Here is a 21,960-nt window from a genome sequence, read left to right on the forward strand (position 1 = left end):
GTGATTGTAGAAGTCTGAGCAGTGCTTGGGAACACGGCTACGGACCTCTTCCTTCCCTACCTTATCCCGTGACATAGAGCTTTATTGTGCAATTAATTACTTGGCTGTAAGCTGCATGTGACTGCACAATGCTCGTAGCTGTTTTGTCAGACTCTTCATGACTCACTTCAGTTGTGTATGGAGAATTGTCTCCATGTTGCCCCATCATGTGGTCATTAAACAGCCAGAGCTGCTCTTCCCAGAACTGAAGACCAGCTCAGCATGCAGCACTCCTTCTCCGTGAGACAAGAAGCCCTTCTGTGTGTCGCTCACTTGCACATCTTACGAGAGCCGCTGGACTTGTCACATCTCGTGCTGCCATCAGTCTTACTTCCTGTCCAGCGCTGTGTGGGAAGAATGTTCCTGTATTTAAGGCACTGCTCCAGCTTCACTTACTGCAAATCTAATATTCGCTTTAGAACAAAATGTGCATATAAAACCTGCCGAAACAACCCATTAACGCGCACCTGTGGCCAAACCCCAAGAAGTAAAAACAAACCCGCGGAAAGCTTCTACGTGTTAAATTTTGTATGATTGATTTCACTTCTGGCTTCAGCTTATACAGTTAAACTTTAGCCGTTGTGAATTGTGCCTGTCTGTTCAGCAGAGCAAACGTTTCTGGGAAACCACAGGCATTCTCACATGGCCACCCTTGGACCTCCTCCACACTTCCAGAATGAGGTTGAGCGCCTCCCAAGATCTCACATGACCCCTCCCATCCAGGCAGTCACTTTTTTGAGCTGCTCCCATCAATTCGACATTTCATAGGCATCTCCACGACCACCAGGTGCAGGAACACATTCTTCCCCTAGGCTGTTCTCCTGCTGAACTCTGATCCACCCCCCCTTCCCCTCTGCCCCACTCCTAAGTCCTGTCTGTACGCCTTGTATGCTTGCTATGACTGGGAAGACATTCTCATATTTTCAATGCCATGTCTGTCTTATATCATATTGGTCTCAATTCTGGTAGGGTTATCAAACAAATTACCTCATGTGAGGTAATTTACCTCAGGAGGTAATGGGCTCAATTCTGGTAGCGTTTAGTAAATAATTGCCTCATGGAATTTGGTTTACCTCATGAGGGGAATCAACTTTTGAATTCTGGTAGTTTAAGTAAAGTTGTACCTCATGTAATTTCATGAGGTAATTCATGTGGTAATTTTCTACTAAAAGTGTGTGGTATTTAGTAGTGAAATACCTCACACTTGAATTCTGAAGTAAAATAAGGTGCGTGTTTGCATGTCTTTTACCTCACATAATTAGACCTACCTCTACCACATGATAAATGCATTGCTGTGACAGAATTGTGATATGTTACATAACATGGAGCCTTTTCAGCTTGTTGTGTGTTCAGGGCCCCCATATTTTGCTGAAATAAGTAAGTGATCTGACCAACGAATACCCCCCCCCCCCCCCCCAGCTTCCATTGTGTTTTAAAAAATAAAAAGTGCTCCAAACCCTGTACAATCCTTCATCTGCCCCCCCCCCCCCCCCCCCCCCCCAAACCCACAGCCTCTATTTAAAAAAAAAAAATTGGCACTTATCCGTTAGCCAGGCGCATCCGGCAGGTGGCGCAAATTACTATTCCCCCTCCAGGCTGACATGGATAGTAGGGAAAGATGTAACTCTGGAGTTTTGTCGCCACCTAGAGGATGCGCCCGGCTAACGGATAAGTACCCAAAAATTAAATAAAACTGCGGCAAACACAGATTTCCCCCCACCCCTCCTCCTCTGGTTAAAAGTGCTCCGAGGCCCCCCCCCCCCAGCAGCCTCTAAAAGTAAAAATGCTGTAACCACCCCCCTCCAGACCCCCATCCTCTAAAAGTACTCACACCCCCAGTCTCTAAAAGTGCTGACCCCTCCCCCAGCCTCTAAACATGCTCCGACCCTCCCCAGCCTCTAAAAGTGCTTCTCCCCCCCCATCCTCCCCCCAGCCTCTAAAAGTATTCCTCCCCCCAGCCTCTAAAAGTGCTCCTCCACCCCAGCCTCTAAAAGTGCTCCTCCCCCCAGCCTCTAAAAGTGCTCCTCCCCCCAGCCTCTAAAAGTGCTCCTCCCCCCAGCCTCTAAAAGTGCTCCTCCCCCCAGCCTCTAAAAGTGCTCCTCCCCCCAGCCTCTAAAAGTGCTCCTCCCCCCCAGCCTCTAAAAGTGCTCCTCCCCCCCAGCCTCTAAAAGTGCTCCTCCCCCCCAGCCTCTAAAAGTGCTCCTCCCCCCCCAGCCTCTAAAAGTGCTCCTCCCCCCCCAGCCTCTAAAAGTGCTCCTCCCCCCCAGCCTCTAAAAGTGCTCCTCCCCCCCAGCCTCTAAAAGTGCTCCTCCCCCCCAGCCTCTAAAAGTGCTCCAAACTCCCCGCCCCCCCTCTAAAGGTATTTTTTTGTTTTTTTTATAATGGATGCCTATAAATTTACTTTTCATACGTTGCTACATAATTAAATACACCTTCCCCCCTCAAAAAAAAAAACTTCCGAAGACTATCCTAACTTATGGAAGACAATTAAAGACTATTACATATTTACTGCAAGCTTACCACTGAAATACCTCATGTTTTACCTCACTCTATGCATTCACTTAATGTTTTACCTCATTTTCGGAAATGGAGAAAAATCTTTCAGAATTGATAAAGGAAGAGGAAAATACCTCATGAGATTTTACCTCACATAGCTACCAGAATTGAGCCCAATGACTTTTAGCAATTCTGATAAGTTTTAGTTATGTTTTACTTCATGAGGTAAATTGAGGTAATTTACTGAAAAATACTATTCTCATGGAAATTAGGGAGCATGTTAGCACATAATTTACCGATCCGTTTAAAGAGACTCTGTAACGACAAAAAGATCCCCTGGGGGGTACTCATCTCGGGTGGGGGAAGCCTCAGGATCCTAATGAGGCTTCCCACGCCGTCCTCTGTCCCACGGAGGTCTCGCTGCAGCCCTCCGAACAGCCGGCGACTGTGCCGACTGTTCAATTCAATATTTACCTTTGCAGGCTCCAGCGGGGGCGCTGTGGCTGCTTTCGCTCCGAAGGAGGCGGAAATACCCGATCTCAGTCGGGTCCGCTCTACTGCGCAGGCGCCGGAGACTTGCGCCTGCGCAGTAGAGCGGACCCGACTGAGATCGGGTATTTCCGCCTCCTTCAGAGCGAAAGCAGCCAGAGCGCCTGCGCAGGAGCCTGCAAAGGTAAATATTACGTCACCGCTGTACGGAGGGCTACAGCGAGACCCCCGAGGGACGGCAGACGGCGTGGGAAGCCTCATTAGGATCCTGAGGCTTCCCCCATCCGAGGTGAGTACCCCCCAGGGGACGTTTTAACGTTACAGATTCTCTTTAATGCTGGGTACACATGATGCGTTTTTTTCAATCAATTTTACGTCCGGTTCGATTTTCCGATCGATTTCCGATTATCTTTTATCTATTTTTATTCACTTCTATAAGAAATCGATCAGAAAAACAATCGGACATGTCGGAAATTATCTATTGAACCATCTAACTAACACAAAATTGTATGGTGTGTACCTAGCATAAGACAATTTGTATGCATTTTGCAGTTTAGTTGAGTTGCTATTGCTGTTTGTGTCACTCCTATTCAGGCTGTGTAATAGAAAAGTATAGTAGAAATAAAACTACAAATTATTTACTGCATGCTTACCGCTGAAATACCTCATGTTTTACCTCATGTTCGGAAATGGAGAAAAATCTTTCAGAATTGCTATAAAAAGAGGAAAATATCTCCATGAGGTTTTTTTTTTACCTACAAAAAATATTTACCTCACGAATTGAGGCCATTGTCATTTCCATGTCTGTCCTATATACGGTCTGGCACGGTCTTGTCATTGCAATGTGCACCACAACCAATTTAGAGTACATTAAACAGCGTACTTGGCAAATAAAGTTGATTTTGATTCTGACAGAGGAAGTCAAATGCACCAACAGTCTTCCTGAGCTGATGCACACTAATGAAAAGTTTTTAGAGGAACTTTAACCAAGGATTGAACTTTATCCCAATCAGTAGCTGATACCCCGAGAAATCGTTAACTTTTCTCGAAATAGATCGGGGGGGGGGGGCATGTCAGTGTGGCTCATATTGTGGTGAAACCCCTCCCACAGTGTGATGTCATGACTATGGTCCTGACAGTGACAGTGTGAACCTTGTTGCATTGTGGGAAATAATGGTTGTTTCCAACTGCCAAGCAACCAGTATCTCCCTCTGTGCATAGAACTCTCTGTAACCGAACACTCCAGACCGATCACCTGGCAAACCTAAAGCTGTGGCCAGCTGAGATAAATTAAAGAATGTAAATGAGTGAGGAAAGATTTTACATGGGGCAAACACTGACTAAATCTATAAATGAATATTATAAAATATAAGCAATTGTATGCATTGTCATTTTCACTACAGTTCCTCTTTAAGTCTCAAATTTTACTAGCAAAAAACCCTGATTACTTATCTGTACATGCACATAATTGTTGTTTTCGGACAGATTTTCATTAATGTTTACAGCTTATTTACAGCTTTTGTTTATTTTTCTTTCACAGAATACGCCTATCTCTACCAATATTCGGAATGAACCTAAAGCAAATCCACGGGCGCCTACACCCCAAGAGCAGAACCATTCGCAACCGGCCAAAGTGCAATCTAACCCGCCTGGCCCAGCACTGCCTTCCAAGCCTGCAGCTCCTCTCTGTTCCCTCGGACAAGAAGGTGGGGTTGTAGAGAGCAAAATTGCTGCCAGCAGCCCTGCCAACCCTAGCGTACTACAGACTGAAGGATGTGGGCAGAGTTCGACACCCAACAACCAAGCTGCCAGCCCCATGTCTCAAGGAAGCGTCCCCCCTCCAGTAGAGACAAAACCTGAGACAAAGAGTTCCTCGCAACAGGTACCAGGCGGGGATCAACCACCTTTAGGTGAAAATCCTGATGGACTTTCTCAAGAACAGCTGGAGCATCGAGAGAGGTCTTTACAAACCCTTAGAGACATTCAAAGGATGCTTTTCCCCGATGAAAAAGAGTTTGCCATAAAAGACATTACAGGCCAAAGTGGAGGGCCTCAACAAAACTCTGGAATGCTGGACAATCCTCAGAAAAAACTTGAAGGGCCAATACAGGCTATGATGGCTCAATCACAAAATTTAGGCAAGGGCCCGGGTCCCCATCCAGATGGAGGGATGCCATTTGGCCCACAAGGACATAGGGACATGCCTTTTTCACCAGAGGATATGGTACCTCCACCTATGAATCCTCAGCCTGGCCAAGATCACCTTGATCACATGACCCCAGAGCAGGTGGCCTGGCTAAAACTGCAGCAAGAGTTCTACGAGGAAAAGCGGCGCAAGCAGGAGCAGCAGGCCGTGGTGGTGCAACATAGGTCTTTGTCTATGCAGGACATGATGGTACACCAGCATGGACCCAGAGGAATGGTAAGGGGTCCTCCGCCTCCTTACCAGATGAATCCTGGGGAAAGCTGGGGTCCTGGTGGTCCTGAGCCTTATCCGGATGGGATGGGTATCCCACACCCAATGCCACCGAAAGGTATGCCCCCTCATCCAAATGTACCTGGAAGCCAAATGCAACGATTACCTGGTTTTGTTGGAATGATGAACCCCGATATGGAAGGACCTAATGTTCCAAATCCCGGATCTAGACCTGGGCTTCCTGGCATGAACTGGCCAGACGAGGTGCCAAAAATTCCTGACGGACGTAACTTTCCCCCCGGACAGAGCATATTCAGCGGCCCAGGGCGAGGGGAACGCTTTCCCAACCCCCAAGCTTTGTCAGAAGAGATTTTTCATCAGCACGTTTCGGAAAAGACGCTGGGCATACCCCCTGGCGTTAGCATGGAGGGCATAAGGCCCGTCATGGAAATGGCCCGAGGTATGCCACCTCAAAGGAGTATGGAACCTGGGAGTGGTCTGTTCCCTCGCATGCCCGGTGAGGCAGCACTGAGCCCGTCAAGGATGGAATTCCACAAGGGGATGCCTCCTAACATGGGTCCGACCCGAGAGGTAGAGTTTGGCATGGGTCCGGGCAACATGAACATGAAAGTTGACATGAATCTCAATGTCAACATGAACTCCAACCAGCAGTTAATTGCTCCAAAGATGAGAGACGTGATGGGCCCTGACGAGATGATTAAGATGAGGCCTGGGAGCAACGAGATGCTTCCTAACCAGCAAAAAATGCATTCTGCACCCTTCGAACATGCGCAACAGGAGTACGGCATGAGCTCCAGGCCTTATCTCAACATGCCCCAGGGCCCCGTTGGAGTACTGAGGAATCCTAGAGACCAGATGGTGCCCGATCAAAGGACTAACAGCCGACTCAGCCACATGCCGCCTCTACCTCTCAACCCAAACAATAACTCGGGCAACCTCAACGTTGCACCGCCCGGTCAACGCAGCCTGGGCCGTAAGCCTTTGGATAACGTCTCTGTTTCCGGCGGTCAAGTGAACTCTCCCGGTGTTAATCCTTTAAAATCCCCGACCATGCGCCAGGTCCAGTCACCCATGCTAGGCTCCCCCTCCGGTAACCTTAAGTCCCCTCAGACTCCGTCTCAGTTGGCCGGGATGTTGACGGGACCAACGGCCGCAGCTGCTGCTTCCATAAAGTCCCCGCCCGTCATGGGGTCTGCTGCTGCTTCCCCTGTCCACCTAAAGTCTCCGTCCTTACCTGTACCTTCCCCAGGTTGGACGTCTTCTCCTAAGCCTCCAATGCAAAGTCCAGGAATACCCCCGAACCAGCACAAACCGCCGCTTGGCATCACATCACCAGCCATGATGGGGAATATGGAATCTGGTAAGTGACGCCATAAGCTCATTTCTTGTGAAAAACCTTTGTCCAGTTTATGTAAAGAAAAAAAACTCTTTATTCTTTTTGCCTTTTTAAAGTTGGGTAAAAATTGATGCCAAAGTTGGGTATTAATACTCTCCACTCTGAATTTGCGGTGATAGTGAAGGTGTTGGCAGTATCAACATAATGTACCTAACCTGCAGTACAGTAAAGCAACCACAAGATGTCACTGTAAAATGATGTAATGATCTCTATGGTATGGTGATTTGCTGTATTCATTCTGTGTTCCTCTCTGTTCTAAGTAAGCTGCATTTTCTGATGGTGGTGTAGGATTTAACTCTGCATGTTTTTCTTCAGTAGAGAGTTCTAACTTGGGTGTCTATCTGCATGTACAGAGAACACTCTGCTCCAACAGAAGGCTTACTTGCCAGGGAAAACTATTTTGTACTGCTAAATGTTATGAAACTTGAGATTCATATCTGGCTAGAAGCCCCTCCCAAGAGGTGGCCTGTTACACTGCCTGTGTTGCTAATATATTTTCTGATTTGCTAATAGACATTTGTGCGCCCGTGATGGCGGTTTCACACTGCCATCGCTTTTCTGATCGCCAGCAATTCGACAGGTTTTGGGCCAGTCCATCTCCTCATGGGGGATTCTCAGGGTTTTCTTAGTTTTCAACAGCCTTTCCTGAACAGCAGCTGCAAAGTCTAATTGACAAAATAGTGTGCAGGTGAGTAGGGAGGCTGACTGGTATCTTCCCATTTTGACAGTTAAACTGCTGTTCAGGAAATGCTGTTGAAAAAAAAAAAAGGAAAACCCTGAGAATTCCCCCATGAGGAGATGGACTCACCCAAAACATGACGGTTCTGTCCGATTTTTAACTGCCTACTTTTTCCGCGATAGTGGTCCTTTTAAAAGTTTGCAAAAAGGCTGCATTTCTGCAGTGATTGCCGTTGTGTTCACAGTATGCGAACGGTGAAAAAGCAAAATCACTGTGAAATGGCTTGCTAAAAAAATCTGTGTGAAACAGCCCTGAGGTGGCCTGTATGGTTATTTTACTACCTGAATGCGGTGATCCTAACGTATATAGTTTGCAAATTTATTATTTGTCGGTTTTTTTTTTTTGTTTTTTTTTTTTGTTTTTTTTTTTGTTTTTTTTTACTACTGGTACTTATTTGTGTTATGACCACCTGTTGTCATTAAATGTAAGGTGTCCTATTCTGTGATTGTTCTTATGGTACCATCAAACAGGTCATACACACATCCATTTTTTTCCCCTTTGTTCACCACAACATGCAGCAGCAGTGTCCTCCCCAGGCTCTTTTAGCCGGGCGCTCCACCCGGCTAATTTTGGTGCGCACCCGGGTGTCACTGGCTCTCCTCCTAAGCTGTAAGGAGTGCCGGTCCTGCTTTCCCGATAATATCCCACCCAGCTGCTTTTTCATTACATCCAGCTGGAAAAAAATTTCCAGGGAGAACACTGCGCAATCATCGTAATTTTGATAGATTTTTTTTGTTTGCCTAAAAGCGATAACTGCAGCGGATCGATGGGCCATAGCGTTGCACTGCATTGAAGAGCAGAATGCGTCTGTTCTGTAGATTCTCACTGTTTGATACACTTAAACGCTATGGACTGTCCATCTGCCGCTGCGTCCAATAGAATGAAATTTTCCACCCGACATTATGATCGATGCAGCATGTTCTGCTGTGTAATCAGTGATCGAATCTGCTGGGGAAAATTGATAGATTAATGCATGCACTGCTCGCGGGCCATACACTTAACGGGTACATACACTGGTCGATTTCAGCAATCGATTCTATAGAATCAATCCTTTGTGATCGATTTCGATGGATTTGATCTGACAGGATGGAAGATCTAGGTCGATCTGCTGCTGGCAGCTTATCAATGGCCCATAGAGTTGCATTGGATCTAATGGTCAATGCATTTAGATAGATTTCCAATTCTGAAATCTATTGGAAATCTGTTCCTATTGTGTGGCACACATCAGAGAGATTCCTGTCAGATTGGACTTGACAGGCATCTGACAGAAATCTATCTGATCGAATCTGCTGCAATTCTATAAGTGTATGGCCACCTATAGAGAGATCTGCCCAAAGTGGCAAAGAGATCAATCCTTCTCTGATGTGAATCTGATCAGAGAGGGATTGATCCACCACCACACACGGCACACAGATTTTTGATAGATTTTACCATGAAATCTATTGAAAAATCTATCGAGCTGCTGTGTTGCATTGCTCAATACAGCGGAACGCTATGAGCTGTCCATCTGCCGCCACCTCGTCCTATTTACCATCTGATTTATGAGCCGTCCGATTTACCCGCCCGATCATAATTTTGATCGCTTTTTGCTACGAATTGATTGAAATGATGATCAATGCAGCTCGTCTCATCCGGTAACCTGCAGATTGGATCTCACTGATCGAAACCGCTGTTAAAACTTGCTGTGTGTGTGGTCAGCTTCAGTCGGTTTGTTAGAATCCTGCTGAAGCGTCATTGTGCCTAGGAAATGGATTAATAACTTCTGCTGCTATCATACAGCTGGATGACTGGCTGAGAACATGATTAGGACTGGCAAATAAATAAATAAAACCAAGATTAATCACATGGCTGGTGCGCAATTTTGTGCTGCGTTGAGCAATATAAACCTATGCATAGTGACGGCTCAGGTGACTTTAATCGCTTTGCTTGTGAGATCTGATCACAATGAGCATATGCTGTGTGGCGCATCCATTGCTTCTGCCCATGTGATATTGTGATCAGGGATTATTGATTGTATGTTTGGGAATCGGCTCCTGCTACGTTCAAGGTGCCCACAAAAGGAACAATTTTCATTGTCTAATCGCTTAGGCGATTGGATGTGCAGAAAATAAACCTTTTTGTTGAGGTCACAAATCTACTGTGAACAAAGATTGTTAGACGACAATTTAGTCGATTGGACAAACTTTTTAGAATTGGTTGTGATGGATAGGGAGAACAGATTGGTTTGTTGCTGGTGAAATTATATCGTTAGTGGGGTACCTTTTTGGTGTCTCCCTCTCAATCTCCAACATGATCAACCATACAGGATACCCAGCTAAGAGAAAGGGCCAGTGTGTCTTATAGTGGGCCTGAGCTAAGTTGTAAACACATGTTAACCCTATGTCTGCTTCCATGAAAGCAGGAAGTAGACACTGCAGAGTCGCTGCAGGATTTGCATCAGCTGTAACAAGGACCTTTTTTATTCTTTAAAGGTTATGCTGATGCTCATCTTTTAGAGCAGGGAGAAAGTTCTGAGTTCAGGTCCACTTTAATCCTTTGTCACCCCTGTATTCAATTGCAGGAGACCCAGTAATTGCAGGAAACTAATGCTTGGTACACACCATACACTTTTCTGGTAAGGTGCGCTCACACGCACTACGACAATGAACCACGGGTCAGTCAGACCCTCCCACTGGGTGGCCGTTCCAACGACAGTGCGTGTACAGTCTGTGAGGCAGACTGATGAGACTGTTTCTGAACGATCCGCTCAGCGGATCGTTCAGAAACAGCCTCATCCGTCTGCCGACAGCGCGTACACATGTGCTACTGTCGGCTGAACGCCCGCCCGGCGGACCCGTCGTTGCCGGCGGTAGTGCGTGTGTACGCACCTATAGATTTTCTGTAAGATTTACCTGCCAGATAATTTCCAACATGTTGGAAATTATCTAACCACCTATCTGCCTAGCAATTAAGCATTGTTCTACTCAGCAGGAGATAACCAGAAGACTATGCACCAGAGAGAATCACCAGTCTCTACAGAAAATAATCTAAAGGGGCACATACACCTAACGATTTTCCCGCCGATATACAGCAGATTCGATCACTGATCAAATCTGCTGTGAAATTGTTGCACAAACGCTGACAGAACGATAGATTTCCGTCCGAAATCAATCGTTCCTGTCGAGCCGTCCGTGCGGAAGATTTTGCTCGATCGCCGGCATGTTAGGAGTGCGTCGATAGCGGCGTTCGGATGACCGACGCTAGCTGCAATACATTACCTTTTCAGTCGGCGCGTCCGCGCTGTCTTCTCCACGCTCTCTCCGCTGTAGTCTTCACGCTGGGCTCCGAGTCCGGCTGGCTTCACTGAACTTCCTGTCCCGGCAGGAAATTTAAACAGTAGAGCGCCATCTACTGTTCCCCGGACAGGAAGTTCAGTGAAGCCAGCCGGACTCTGAGCCCAGGGCGGAGAAGACAGCAGAGACCAGGGGACATGCGTCGGCGGAGCAGGTATTGTATTGGTGGGGGGGGGTAGCTTCACAGATGGTGAATCGATTTCATGCTGAAATCTGTTCACAATCTGTTTGCAGTAAAGGTAGCCATACGATCCCTCTCTGATCAGATTCGATCAGAGAGGGATCTATCTGTTGGTCGATCTGATGGCAAATCGACCAGTGTATGGCCACCTTAATGCAGAAAAGCTAACTGAAAAATCGAACAGAAAATTGTATGGTGTGTACTAGGCATAAGATCATCCATATACTTTGTCTTAAGGTGGCCATACACGTTTCGATTGTCACACACTGTAGCAAACAGATCAATTCTGATCAGAAAGAAATTGATTCAGACTCCGCAGCCCTGAGTCGATAAAAAAAATCCATACGCTTATGGCCAGCTTAAGGCCTCTTGCACACTACATGCGATTCTGATTTGCGAATGACGAGATTTTATATGCGATTCCCATTTGCAATTTTTAATCGGCTGCGTTTTTTCCTGCATTTTTGTTTTGATAGCATCCAGGGAAAATCGAAATCGCTAAACTGATTTGCAGTGTGCAGGGGGGGCTAAGGAAGATATTGATCGTTTACCTGATCGACTGCTAACCTAGTAGTGTATGAACTGGTGAAGGGGATTTTAATAAGGCCATAAATTTGGTATAAACCAAGGACTTTTGTGGTTTGGCCTACAGTGGCAAAAAATGACTTGAATGGTTCTACCCACTGTCCTGTTGAAGTCTATGGTAGGTACTTTAGACTAGGGGCTTTGCTGGGGATTAGATTTTTAGCGACGCAGGCTCTTGCATGTACTCTGCCAAGCACCGTGGGAACTTTCGGCGCTGTATAAATATAATGGTGGTGGAAGTGAGGACCTGTTATTACCTTTTAGTTTGTCACAGCAGTGCCGTGCAGAGTCTGAGGACCAAAGGATAGGGGCACGTCACACACACACACAGTTTTGATTAGTCATTTCTACCACTTCCATGTAGTAGGACGCCCAACAGATTTTGAATAATAGGAACAGATTGTGTAGGTAAGCTCGTACTGCATGGAAGGGTAAAAATGCCAATCATAGGCCAACTAAAGTTGGATGTGTGTACGCACCCTAACACTGCTAGAATACTTACCCTATTTCCTACATATACCCACATCATTATCACTCTAAAGCTATCGCCTTGATCCAGTTAGGGAGATGGTTTCTGCCCTTGTGGCATTTCTTCTCTCTGGATGAGATGCAGCAAGGCCCAAATTGTTCAACTTAATGGATGCTTGTTTTTTTTTTTACCTATGTAAAGCCTTCTACATGCTAGAGTGCTCTCTAAATTACATTACATGCTGCTTCTCCCCCTCTATAGTATAATACATGCTGCTCTTTTTTCCTTCCTCCCATTTCATATCCATAGCACAGTATACATTACTTTCCCTCTCCATAGCACAGTACATGGTGCTCCTCCTCCCCTCTCCACAGTATAGTACATGCTGCTCCTCCCCCTCTCTATAGCACAGTATATGCTGCTCCTCCCCCTCTCTATAGCACAGTATATGCTGCTCCTCCCCCTCTCTATAGCACAGTACATGCTGTTCCTCCCTCTCTCTATAGCACAGTACATGCTGCTCCTCCCCCTCTCTATAGCACAGTACATGCTGCTCCTCCCCCTCTCTATAGCACAGTACATGCTGCTCCTCCCCCTCTATAGCACAGTACATGCTGCTCCTCCCCCTCTATAGCACAGTACATGCTGCTCCTCCCCCTCTATAGCACAGTACATGCTGCTGCTCCTCCCCCTCTATAGCACAGTACATGCTGCTGCTCCTCCCCCTCTATAGCACAATACATGCTGCTCCTCCCCCTCTCTATAGCACAGCACATGCTGCTCCTCCCCCTCCCTATAGTGCAGCACATGGTCGTTAGGCTGTCATATGCATCTTGCAGGCGATGTACACGAGGATCACTCTTCCAGTGCGGCGTCTTCAAGCATGAAATTGCTCTGGAAAGTATAGGAGGATCACTCTTGCAATCGATTTCTCGGGTAGCCAGCAATTTGCAGAAAATGCCTTCATACGCCGGTCTTAATCCGGGAGGGGGGAGGGGGTCTCGCTTTATGACAATCCCCCGAGACCCGCTCTCTGGATTCTCTGCAGGTCGTGTTTTTTTGATAAATGTTTTTTTTTTTTTCTCAGACGAGTTGAGGCATCCCAGTATTTCCATTGACCCGGGAAGGTTAGCATTTCTGCCAGTTATCTCTTGTTTTGCCTTCCATAATTATCATTGATTTTTGCATTTCTGGAGGCCTGCGGTTACCATGGCGACGCTACAGCCGAGTCTGGGGAAGCATTCGTTCTAGTCCCGCAGACATGTCATATTTTAGCTGGATGCAGATCCTGCATATAAAGTACGCTGTGCAGAAATAAGGCGGCGGTTGGCGAGCAAGGTTACCCAGGGCTTTGTCACGCTTTGATTTGCCTTCCTGTTTAAAGCAGACCTTTTCCCTGCGATTATCAGTCTCCCTAGTCGGTGGGAATTACGTTTATACGGCCGGGGGTTTGTGGCCAGATCAGGTCACTTTGGCGCGTGGTTCGTCAGGCATCCAATAGGCCCCTGTGTTGATTATCGATAATTGGGTAGCCAATCGGTGAGCTGGGCGTTCGCTGCGGATAGTAGCCGACCGCCTACTATGTAGGAAATAATGGTTATAGGCAATCTGCTACTACTAGCGGTTGTAGCAGAGATTCATGAGATTTATCATTGGGTTGTATGTGTTATAGGGCTGCACGGTTTTTCGGTTTAAAACAGAAACCGCGGTTCGTGGCAAGACTATCTGCTGATCGTCAGTAATCTCGGTTTTTCGGTCCGCTGTCTGTACCTTGTGTCTGGCCCAGCTGTGCGCGGATTGGCCAGAAGCAGTGAATATGTATGAGCGGGGGGCGGATCCACTCGAGCGGCCGGGCACATGCAGCTTTACCAATCACTGGATAGCGATGGAATGGCGGTAGGTGGAGCTGTACGCTCTGTACAGCTCCGCCTACACAGCTCTGTACACACGCTGCTGCTCCATGCTCTGTACACACGCTGCTGCTCCATGCTCTGTACACACGCTGCTGCTCCATGCTCTGTACACACGCTGCTGCTCCATGCTCTGTACACACGCTGCTGCTCCATGCTCTGTACACACGCTGCTGCTCCATGCTCTGTACACACGCTGCTGCTCCATGCTCTGTACACACGCTGCTGCTCCATGCTCTGTACACACGCTGCTGCTCCATGCTCTGTACACACGCTGCTGCTCCATGCACTGTACACACGCTGCTGCTCCATGCACTGTACACACGCTGCTGCTCCATGCACGCCAATTGTAGCAGGGAAAGAAAGAGGGTGGTGCTGTGAGCTGCAGGATGTCTGCAGATATTCTGGCGTCTCAATTTGTGCCTGTCCCCAGACACTGCACTAGCCGTGGTCTGAGGGGGATTCTGGGCAGCTGTAATACCCCCCTGCGTTTGCCTATGGAATACGTACTGGCTTACTGAACAGGCAGAGCCGAAATTCGAACCCTGGTCTCCTGTGTCAGAGGCAAAGCACTTAACCATTACACCAGCCAGCCATGCCACAAGCAGCTTTTGTCTTGCCAGGCTATTATTAGGCTCAAAATGTGAAGCCACATGCTATCCGTCGCTCAGTATGAACAGAAATGTGTGAAATAATGTAGAGCGGTTTGACAACTCCGTGTTTGCTCAGCTTTGAAACCCCAACTTGGAATCAATGCCAGTTGCCTGGCTATCCTGCTGATCCTCTGCCTCTAATATGGTTAGCAATAGCCCCTGAACAAGCATGCAGCAGATCAGGTGTTTCTGACATTGTCAGATCTGACAAGATTAGCTGCATGCTTGTTTCTGGCTTGATTCAGACACTACTGCAGCCAAATAGACCAGGAGGGCTACCAGGCAACTGGTATTGTTTAGCAGGAAATAAATATTGCAGCCTCCATATCGCTTTCACTTCAGTTGTCCTTTAACGGGATGCAGATGCTCATTATAAGACAATTATTGTTCACCGTGATTTTTTTTGGACCTTGGTTATCGGTTTGTGTAACGGTGTCTATGAATTTATTACGATTGATGGTTTTATGTAATACATTTTTGGCATTTGTGGTTACTAATTGTACGCACCAGTAAAAAGCCCCTTGTATACCCCATACTTGGGGTTTAACATTTGCTGTTGGTTTATGGGGCTACAGAGCGATCGGATTCTCGCAACAGTATTCCCTATTCAGATAAAGCTGTCATTCTAACATGACTTGGATGGATAAGGAAATTACATGAAGGCCAGTAGCTGCTTATAAAGGAGTAGATCATTCAGGCTGCTTACACAGTGGGACGTTACAGGCGCACGTTAGAGCAGCCAGTAACGCAGCCCAACTCACAGCAATGAAAAATCAATGGGCTGTTCTCAGTGCCCACGTTGCGTTACTTAGTAATGCAGCGCCATAAGACAACGTACTGCATGCAGTACTTTATAAGCGGCAGAGCCGCGTTAGACTGCTTGTACATGCTCAGTAACGTTGGGGAGGAGCGGAGAGCGGCCAGGCACATGGCTAATTAATATTCACTGCACTTTGTGACGTGCAGTGTTTACTCCCTGGAGCGGCCGCTCTGTGCAGCGATTGGCCGGGCGGGACCACGTGATGCTGCATGCGTCCAAGAGTACGCATCACGAACGCTAGAGTGAGCCGCACAACGCGGCTCACTCTGACGTCCACAGCAGAAAGCACCAGGCGTTGCGTTAGGGGCACGTTATGCGACCATAACGTCCCCTAAAACGCAACGTCCTGGTGTGAAACCAACCTTAATACAGCACCTTGCAAACTACTGGCTTGCATTTGTTTCTTCCACTTCTGGAGTCAGAGGAGATTTCCCATTGGTAGTACTCTGTGCTCATGTCTTGTGATGAATAGTAGAAAATAAGCATCACGTATACTTATAGGAGGGTGCTGGGCTGAATTAGGCTCCTTTCACAGTGGGACGTTACAGATGCACGTTAGAACAGCCTGTAACGCAGCCCACCGCACAGCAATGAAAAATCAATGGGCTGTTCAGTGCCCACGTTGCCTTACATTGTAACGCTGCACGTTCTATGGAAGTGCAGCATGCTGTGCGTTGTGTGGTTTTAGCTGCCTTAGACTGTTTGCACATGCTCAGTAAGGGGAGAGTCCGCTATTGTTCCTAGCCACATGGCTAATTAATATTCACTGCACTGTAGTGTTGTCCAGATCATGAACGATTTCGGATCTTTGGATCTTTTTTGTGAGTCTAATCATCCAGATCATCACAATGAAGGATTCGGTTCACAGTGGATGTCTGGAAGAAACAGGAACTGCAGCTTCTGTGCACAAGCACAATCTTCCTGCTGCATCTCTCCCTTCCCCATTAGCACCCTCAATGTGCCCTCATTCTCCTGCACCTCTCACTCTGCTGCACTCCTGCTTCCCTAGTAAAATGATTCAAAGATCCGGATCTTTTCAATGATCTGATTCAAATCAACCGAATCATTGAAAAGATCCGGACTTCCCAGGATAGCACCAAGAGCCTCATAATGCGGCTCAATCTGACGTCCAACTTCAACACCACCATACGTTGCATTAGGGGCACGTTATGCGACCTTAACGCCCCCTAAAATGCAACGTCTTGGTGTGAAAGAGGCCTTAGGCTACGCAAAGGGGAAAGTACAAGAATCCAGCACTCAGCATAAAAACGTTGATGTAATATTAATCCATAAGAATGAATGTTTCATGGCTACAGACTACCTTCGTCAAGGTGGTGAACAGACTAGAGGGGGTCCTGGGGATCCTGAATTGTTGGCTTGTTTGTTATGGATTAAAAGTACATCTCTGTTTGGACGTTACTGTTCTCCGGATGGCTGAAGGGAGACAATGAAATGCACAGAATCTTGGCCAACATGCAAATTGCAGTCAGCTTGGAACTGGACAATCAAAATCAGCAGGAAGTGCCTTTTATTGGCCCAATTCTAAACCACCTGCATTTTGCCTGTGTGCATGCTGGGATAATTGGCATGTGATTTGACCATCTCTGGTCTGTAAAGTTACACAGGGCAAGTCCTTTATAGTGATAGTAAAAAGTACATCCTCTTCAAGATGGATAATCATTGGATTTTGCTTGCCTACTAGAGATGGGCAATGAGGTGCAAATAATTTTAAGTTGCTGCAGCATTATGCAAATTTTCTGTGCAAGTTTATGCAGCTTGAACATGAGACAGTCAAACCCCGCTGAAGTAAAATTCGATTGGTCCATTTTCACGCTGTGTAAATTTGCAAACATTTGCCTAATCCTGCATCAACGCGAAATTATTTGAATTTCATTGACCATCCCTACTGACTATGTGAGTTGCTACCAGGGTTGTGGAGTCGGTACAAAAATCTTCCGAGTCAGAATCCTCAGTTTATGAAACCACAACTCCGACTCTGGGTACCCAAAAAATGGCTCCGACTCAGACTCCTCAGATTATGAAATCAACGACTCCGGGTGCCTTAAATTGCCCCGACTCCTCGACTCTGACTCCAAGACTCTGACTCCGACTCCACAGCCCTGGTTGCTACCATATCTGAGTGTTCACTGTCAAGTCATTTGCCAAGAATCTGGTCTGCTTTCCTTAAAGGGATACTTAAGTCTGAGAAAATAACTTTTACTCACCCGAGGCTCCCCTCAGCCTCCTGCAGCTGGACTCGCCGGCGGCCACTTCCGGTTTGGCCGTCACCGGCCGACAGGCTGGGAACGCGGCTGATTATACGCGTCCCTGGCCGCAATAGCATTATAGAGGGCGCTATTGCGGCCGGGGATGCGGATAATCAGCTGTCGGCCGGTGACGGCCAAACCGGAAGTGGCCGCTGGCGAGTCCAGGTGTATCGGAGGGACACGGCGAGGGCACCGTTCAGCTGCAGGAGGCTGAGGGGAGCCTCGGGTGAGTAAAAGTCATTTTTTTTCTCAGACTTAAGTATCCCTTTAACTTTCCTGGCGGTAAGCCCGAGCTGAGCTCGGGCTATGCCGCCGGAAGGCACCGCTCAGGCCCCGATCTGCATAATTTTATTTTTTTTTTGCTACACGCAGCTAGCACATTGCTAGCTGCGTGTGCAATGCGATCGCCGCCGACCCGCCGCTATTCGTCGCGTCGCGCAATCAGTGCCAGGCAGCGCTGTGGGGTGGATCGGAGTCCCCTTTGACGTCTGACGTCGGTGACGTCATTCCGTCTGTCGCCATGGCGACGGGGGAAGCCCTCCAGGAGATCCCGTGGCAGATTTTGATAAACCGCCAGGAGAGTTAAGGGCCCGTTTCCACTTGTGCGGTACGGAATCGCCGGAAAGTCACCGCGGACGAAATCGCATGTGGGTGCGATTTTGCATGCGTTTTTTCCCGCGATTTCGTATAGGGTAGTATGCATGCGATTTTAACCGTGTCACTGCCTGTGTAAATTAACATTACTGCCTATGCGAAATTGAATGCGAAATTGCCAATCGCATGCGATTTCCCTATTAAATACATTGTATGCGATTCGCATAGCGGTGTGTTGGGAGCGAATTCTGAAGGCTCTGCCGTGCAGATTTTCCCCGCACACAAAAACGCTCAGGAAAACTGACAAGTGGAAACAGGCCCATCCACTTGTATTGGCTGTGCGAATCCGCATGTGGATACACAATAGTGGAAACGGGCCCTTAGACTTTCCGATGGGGATCCCCAATTGGAATATCATAAGTCAAAACATCCAGTAAGCCCTACATTTGTATGGGCAGTGCCCTCTCCCCTATTGCATTTTGGTGTAACTGTAGTTGCTGACTGAACCAGTTATATGTATTGAACACGAGCTGTGCTGTACAAGTGCTTTGATCCGTAAAATAATCTGTATTGTACAGCACTATAGAATATGTTGGTCTATATAACTCACTATTTTCTATTCTGTTAGACTTTCAGGTGCTAGTCTAGTTTAGGGGACCCAGCAGGAAAACTTCTGGGGCAATACCGTTTGTGATTGGGTGGGCTTTTTAGGCTTGAGATTGTAGTAAGCCACGCCCACACTATTCAGCCAATCACAACACTTTGTTCTGTAGCAGACGCTGTGATTGGAGAACTTTTCTCTGAGATTTCCTGCAGGGTCCCCTAAAGTAGACTAGCTCCATTTACAGCCTTCACTTGGGTCACACTGGAGCATAGTGAGAGTTGTGAATCAGATGTGCGGTTGCTGTTATGAGCAATGTCGTGCTTACAGGGTGTGTTATAGTTTTTTTTTGTTTGTTTGTTTGTTTTTATTTTTATTAAAGGGGCACTATCATAAAATTGAAAATACATATGAGATGCACATTTTGTTCCAGAGTAACATGCACTGTATGATTTTCCCTGTGTAGCTGTCACAGCAGGTTTGATTTCGAACAGGTTTTGGACTAGCACATCTGTGTTCTTCCCAGAATTTTTTTTTCCAGCCGGGTGGCACGAAAAAGTAGCCGGGCGGGGGCAAAATGATAGAATGCAGGGCCGGCGCTTCTCTTCACAACTCTGCTTACATCAGAGAGGGAGCTGAGCTGATAACAGCCGGATGCTCACCAAAACTAGCCGGCTGGAGCACCTGGCTAAAAGTGCCTGGGGAGAACACTGAATGGCTCATGGGGGATTTTCCGGTTTGATTTATTTTAAAGGGATACTGTAGGGGGGGTCAGAGGAAAATGAGTTGAACTTACCCGGGCTTCTAATGGTCCCCCCCCTGCAGACATCCTGTGTTGGCGCAGCCACTCACCGATGCTCCTGCCCCGCCTCCGGTTCACTTCTGGAATTTCAGACTTTAAAGTCTGAAAACCACTGCGCCTGCGTTGCCATGTCCTCGCTCCTGCTGATGTCACCAGGAGTGTACTGTGCAGGCACAGACAATACTGGGACTGCGTAGTACGCTTCTGGTGACGTTAGTGGGAGCGAGGACACAGCAACACAGGCGCAGTGTTTTTCAGACTTTAAAGTCTGAAATTCCAGAAGTGAACCGGAGGCGGGGCCGGAGCATCGGTGAGTGGCTGCGTGGGCGCAGGACGCCTGCGGGGGACCATTAGAAGCCCCGGGTAAGTTCAACTCACTTTCCCCCGACCCCGACCCCCCCCCCCCCCATCCCCCCCCCTACAGTATCCCTTTAAAAACGCTCCCTGGCAATGATGTACATAAAGATCCCAGCCAGCCTGCCTACTCCCTCGCTCAGTATTATGGGAGGTGGATTGAGCCACTACTGCTCAGGGAGTACTTCTGAACAAAGAGGAAACCCTGACGGCTCGATAACACTCAAGGCTTTCGGGGGGAAAGTTGTAGTACAGTGTAACTTACTGCAGTGTAAATAGCAGTTGCGCTGCATTTCGCATTTTCTGAGCGATTGCACTTGAAGGAATGCTGCAAAATCTCACATTCCTTCAAAATTGCTAGGAAAATCACTTGCAAAATTGCAATCACAATTCACAGTGTGAACCAGGCTTTATATAACCCCCCTGAGGAGATTGACTAGTCCAACACCTGTCAGAAGTTCAGCGCTATCTTTGATTGTTAAAGTTAACCTGTAAAAACAAATCTCCCAGGAAACCAGTCCCTAACAGTGCATTTTACTCTTGGAAAAATGTTCTTGTTGTATGTATGTGTACGCCTGTATTTTAGGGTCTTCATTATAGAGCCCCCTGATGATTATCGCTGATTCAGTTAACACAAAAACAAGACCCTCTTGTTGTGGTGCTGCTGTAGTCCTGCAACTCATGATTGACAACCCCCTGGACTATGATGTGATGTGATCAGGTGAGGATAGCAAATCCTGACCACGCCATAGCAAGCAGTTCAGGTTTGCCTAATCACTGAAGCTTTGTTGGGACAAGCATAAGAGTGAGGGCCCATTTCCACTATTGCGAATTCGCATGCATTTTTTGCATGCAAATTCGCATAGCAATACAAGTGAATGGGACTGTTTCCACTTGTCAGGATTCCTTTGCGTTTTCCTGTGCAGAAAAAATTCGCATGGCAGAGCCATCAGAATTCGCATATCGCATACCGCTATGCGAATCACATACAATGTGTTTAATAGGAAATTCGCATGAGGTTTGGGTATGCGAATTTTCATGCGAATTCGCATGAAAATTCGCATAGAAACAATGGAAAAGCACACCAGCACTGCCATGGTTAAATTCGCATACATCGTCATCCGTGCGAATTTTTATGCGATTCGCACCGCACAAGTGGAAATGCAGCCTAAGGCAAAAGGAACATTGTGTACAAGTCATGTTTTCTGTGTTTGGTGCACATTTGTTGGATGAGGTTGGCTGCAGTCTAATCAGATACATGTGAAACACGCACCTCTTTTGACAACAGGAAGGGTCTTTTGCAGCTCATAAAGTCCTCTGATAGTCTGATAGAATGTTTCTTTCCATAGTGTATCACCTGGTGTATACATCAAGCTGTCTGACACCAGTATAGGTGATTTAATGGGAACCTAAACTGAGGGAGATGGATTTTTCCTTTTAAAATAATACCAGTTGCCTGACTCTCCTGCTGATCCTGTGTCTCTAATACTTTTAGCCACACCTCCTCAACAAGCATGCAGATCAGGTGCTCTGACTGAAGTCAGACTGTATTAGCTGCATGCTTGTTTTAGGTGTGATTCAGCCACTACTGCAGCCAAAGAGATGCCAAGTAACTGGTATTGTTTAAAAGGAAACCGCCATATCCCTCCCAGTTAAATTTCCTTTTAAAGCACATCTGAAATGGAAAGGAATATGGAGGCTGCCATATTTTTTTTATGCAACTTGCCTGGCTGTGCTGCTGATCCTCTGACTCTAACACTTTTAGCCATAGACCCAGGTGTTTGAAAAAAATGTAA

General features: G+C 47.1%; 1 protein-coding gene across 4 annotated transcripts in view; it reads left to right on the forward strand.

Annotated features, from left to right (window-relative positions):
- BCL9 (BCL9 transcription coactivator) overlaps positions 1 to 21,960 on the forward strand; it is a 360,097-nt gene that overhangs the window by 317,746 nt on the left and 20,391 nt on the right. For all 4 annotated transcript variants that reach the window (XM_068270730.1, XM_068270729.1, XM_068270731.1 and 1 more), the window contains one exon: positions 4,565 to 6,821. In XM_068270730.1, the coding sequence (XP_068126831.1) occupies positions 4,565 to 6,821 (2,257 nt within the window). The remainder of the gene's footprint in view (positions 1 to 4,564; positions 6,822 to 21,960) is intronic.

The sequence above is a fragment of the Hyperolius riggenbachi genome, chromosome 2, assembly GCF_040937935.1.
Source record: "Hyperolius riggenbachi isolate aHypRig1 chromosome 2, aHypRig1.pri, whole genome shotgun sequence".
In the NCBI taxonomy this organism is placed as follows: Eukaryota; Metazoa; Chordata; class Amphibia; order Anura; family Hyperoliidae; genus Hyperolius; species Hyperolius riggenbachi.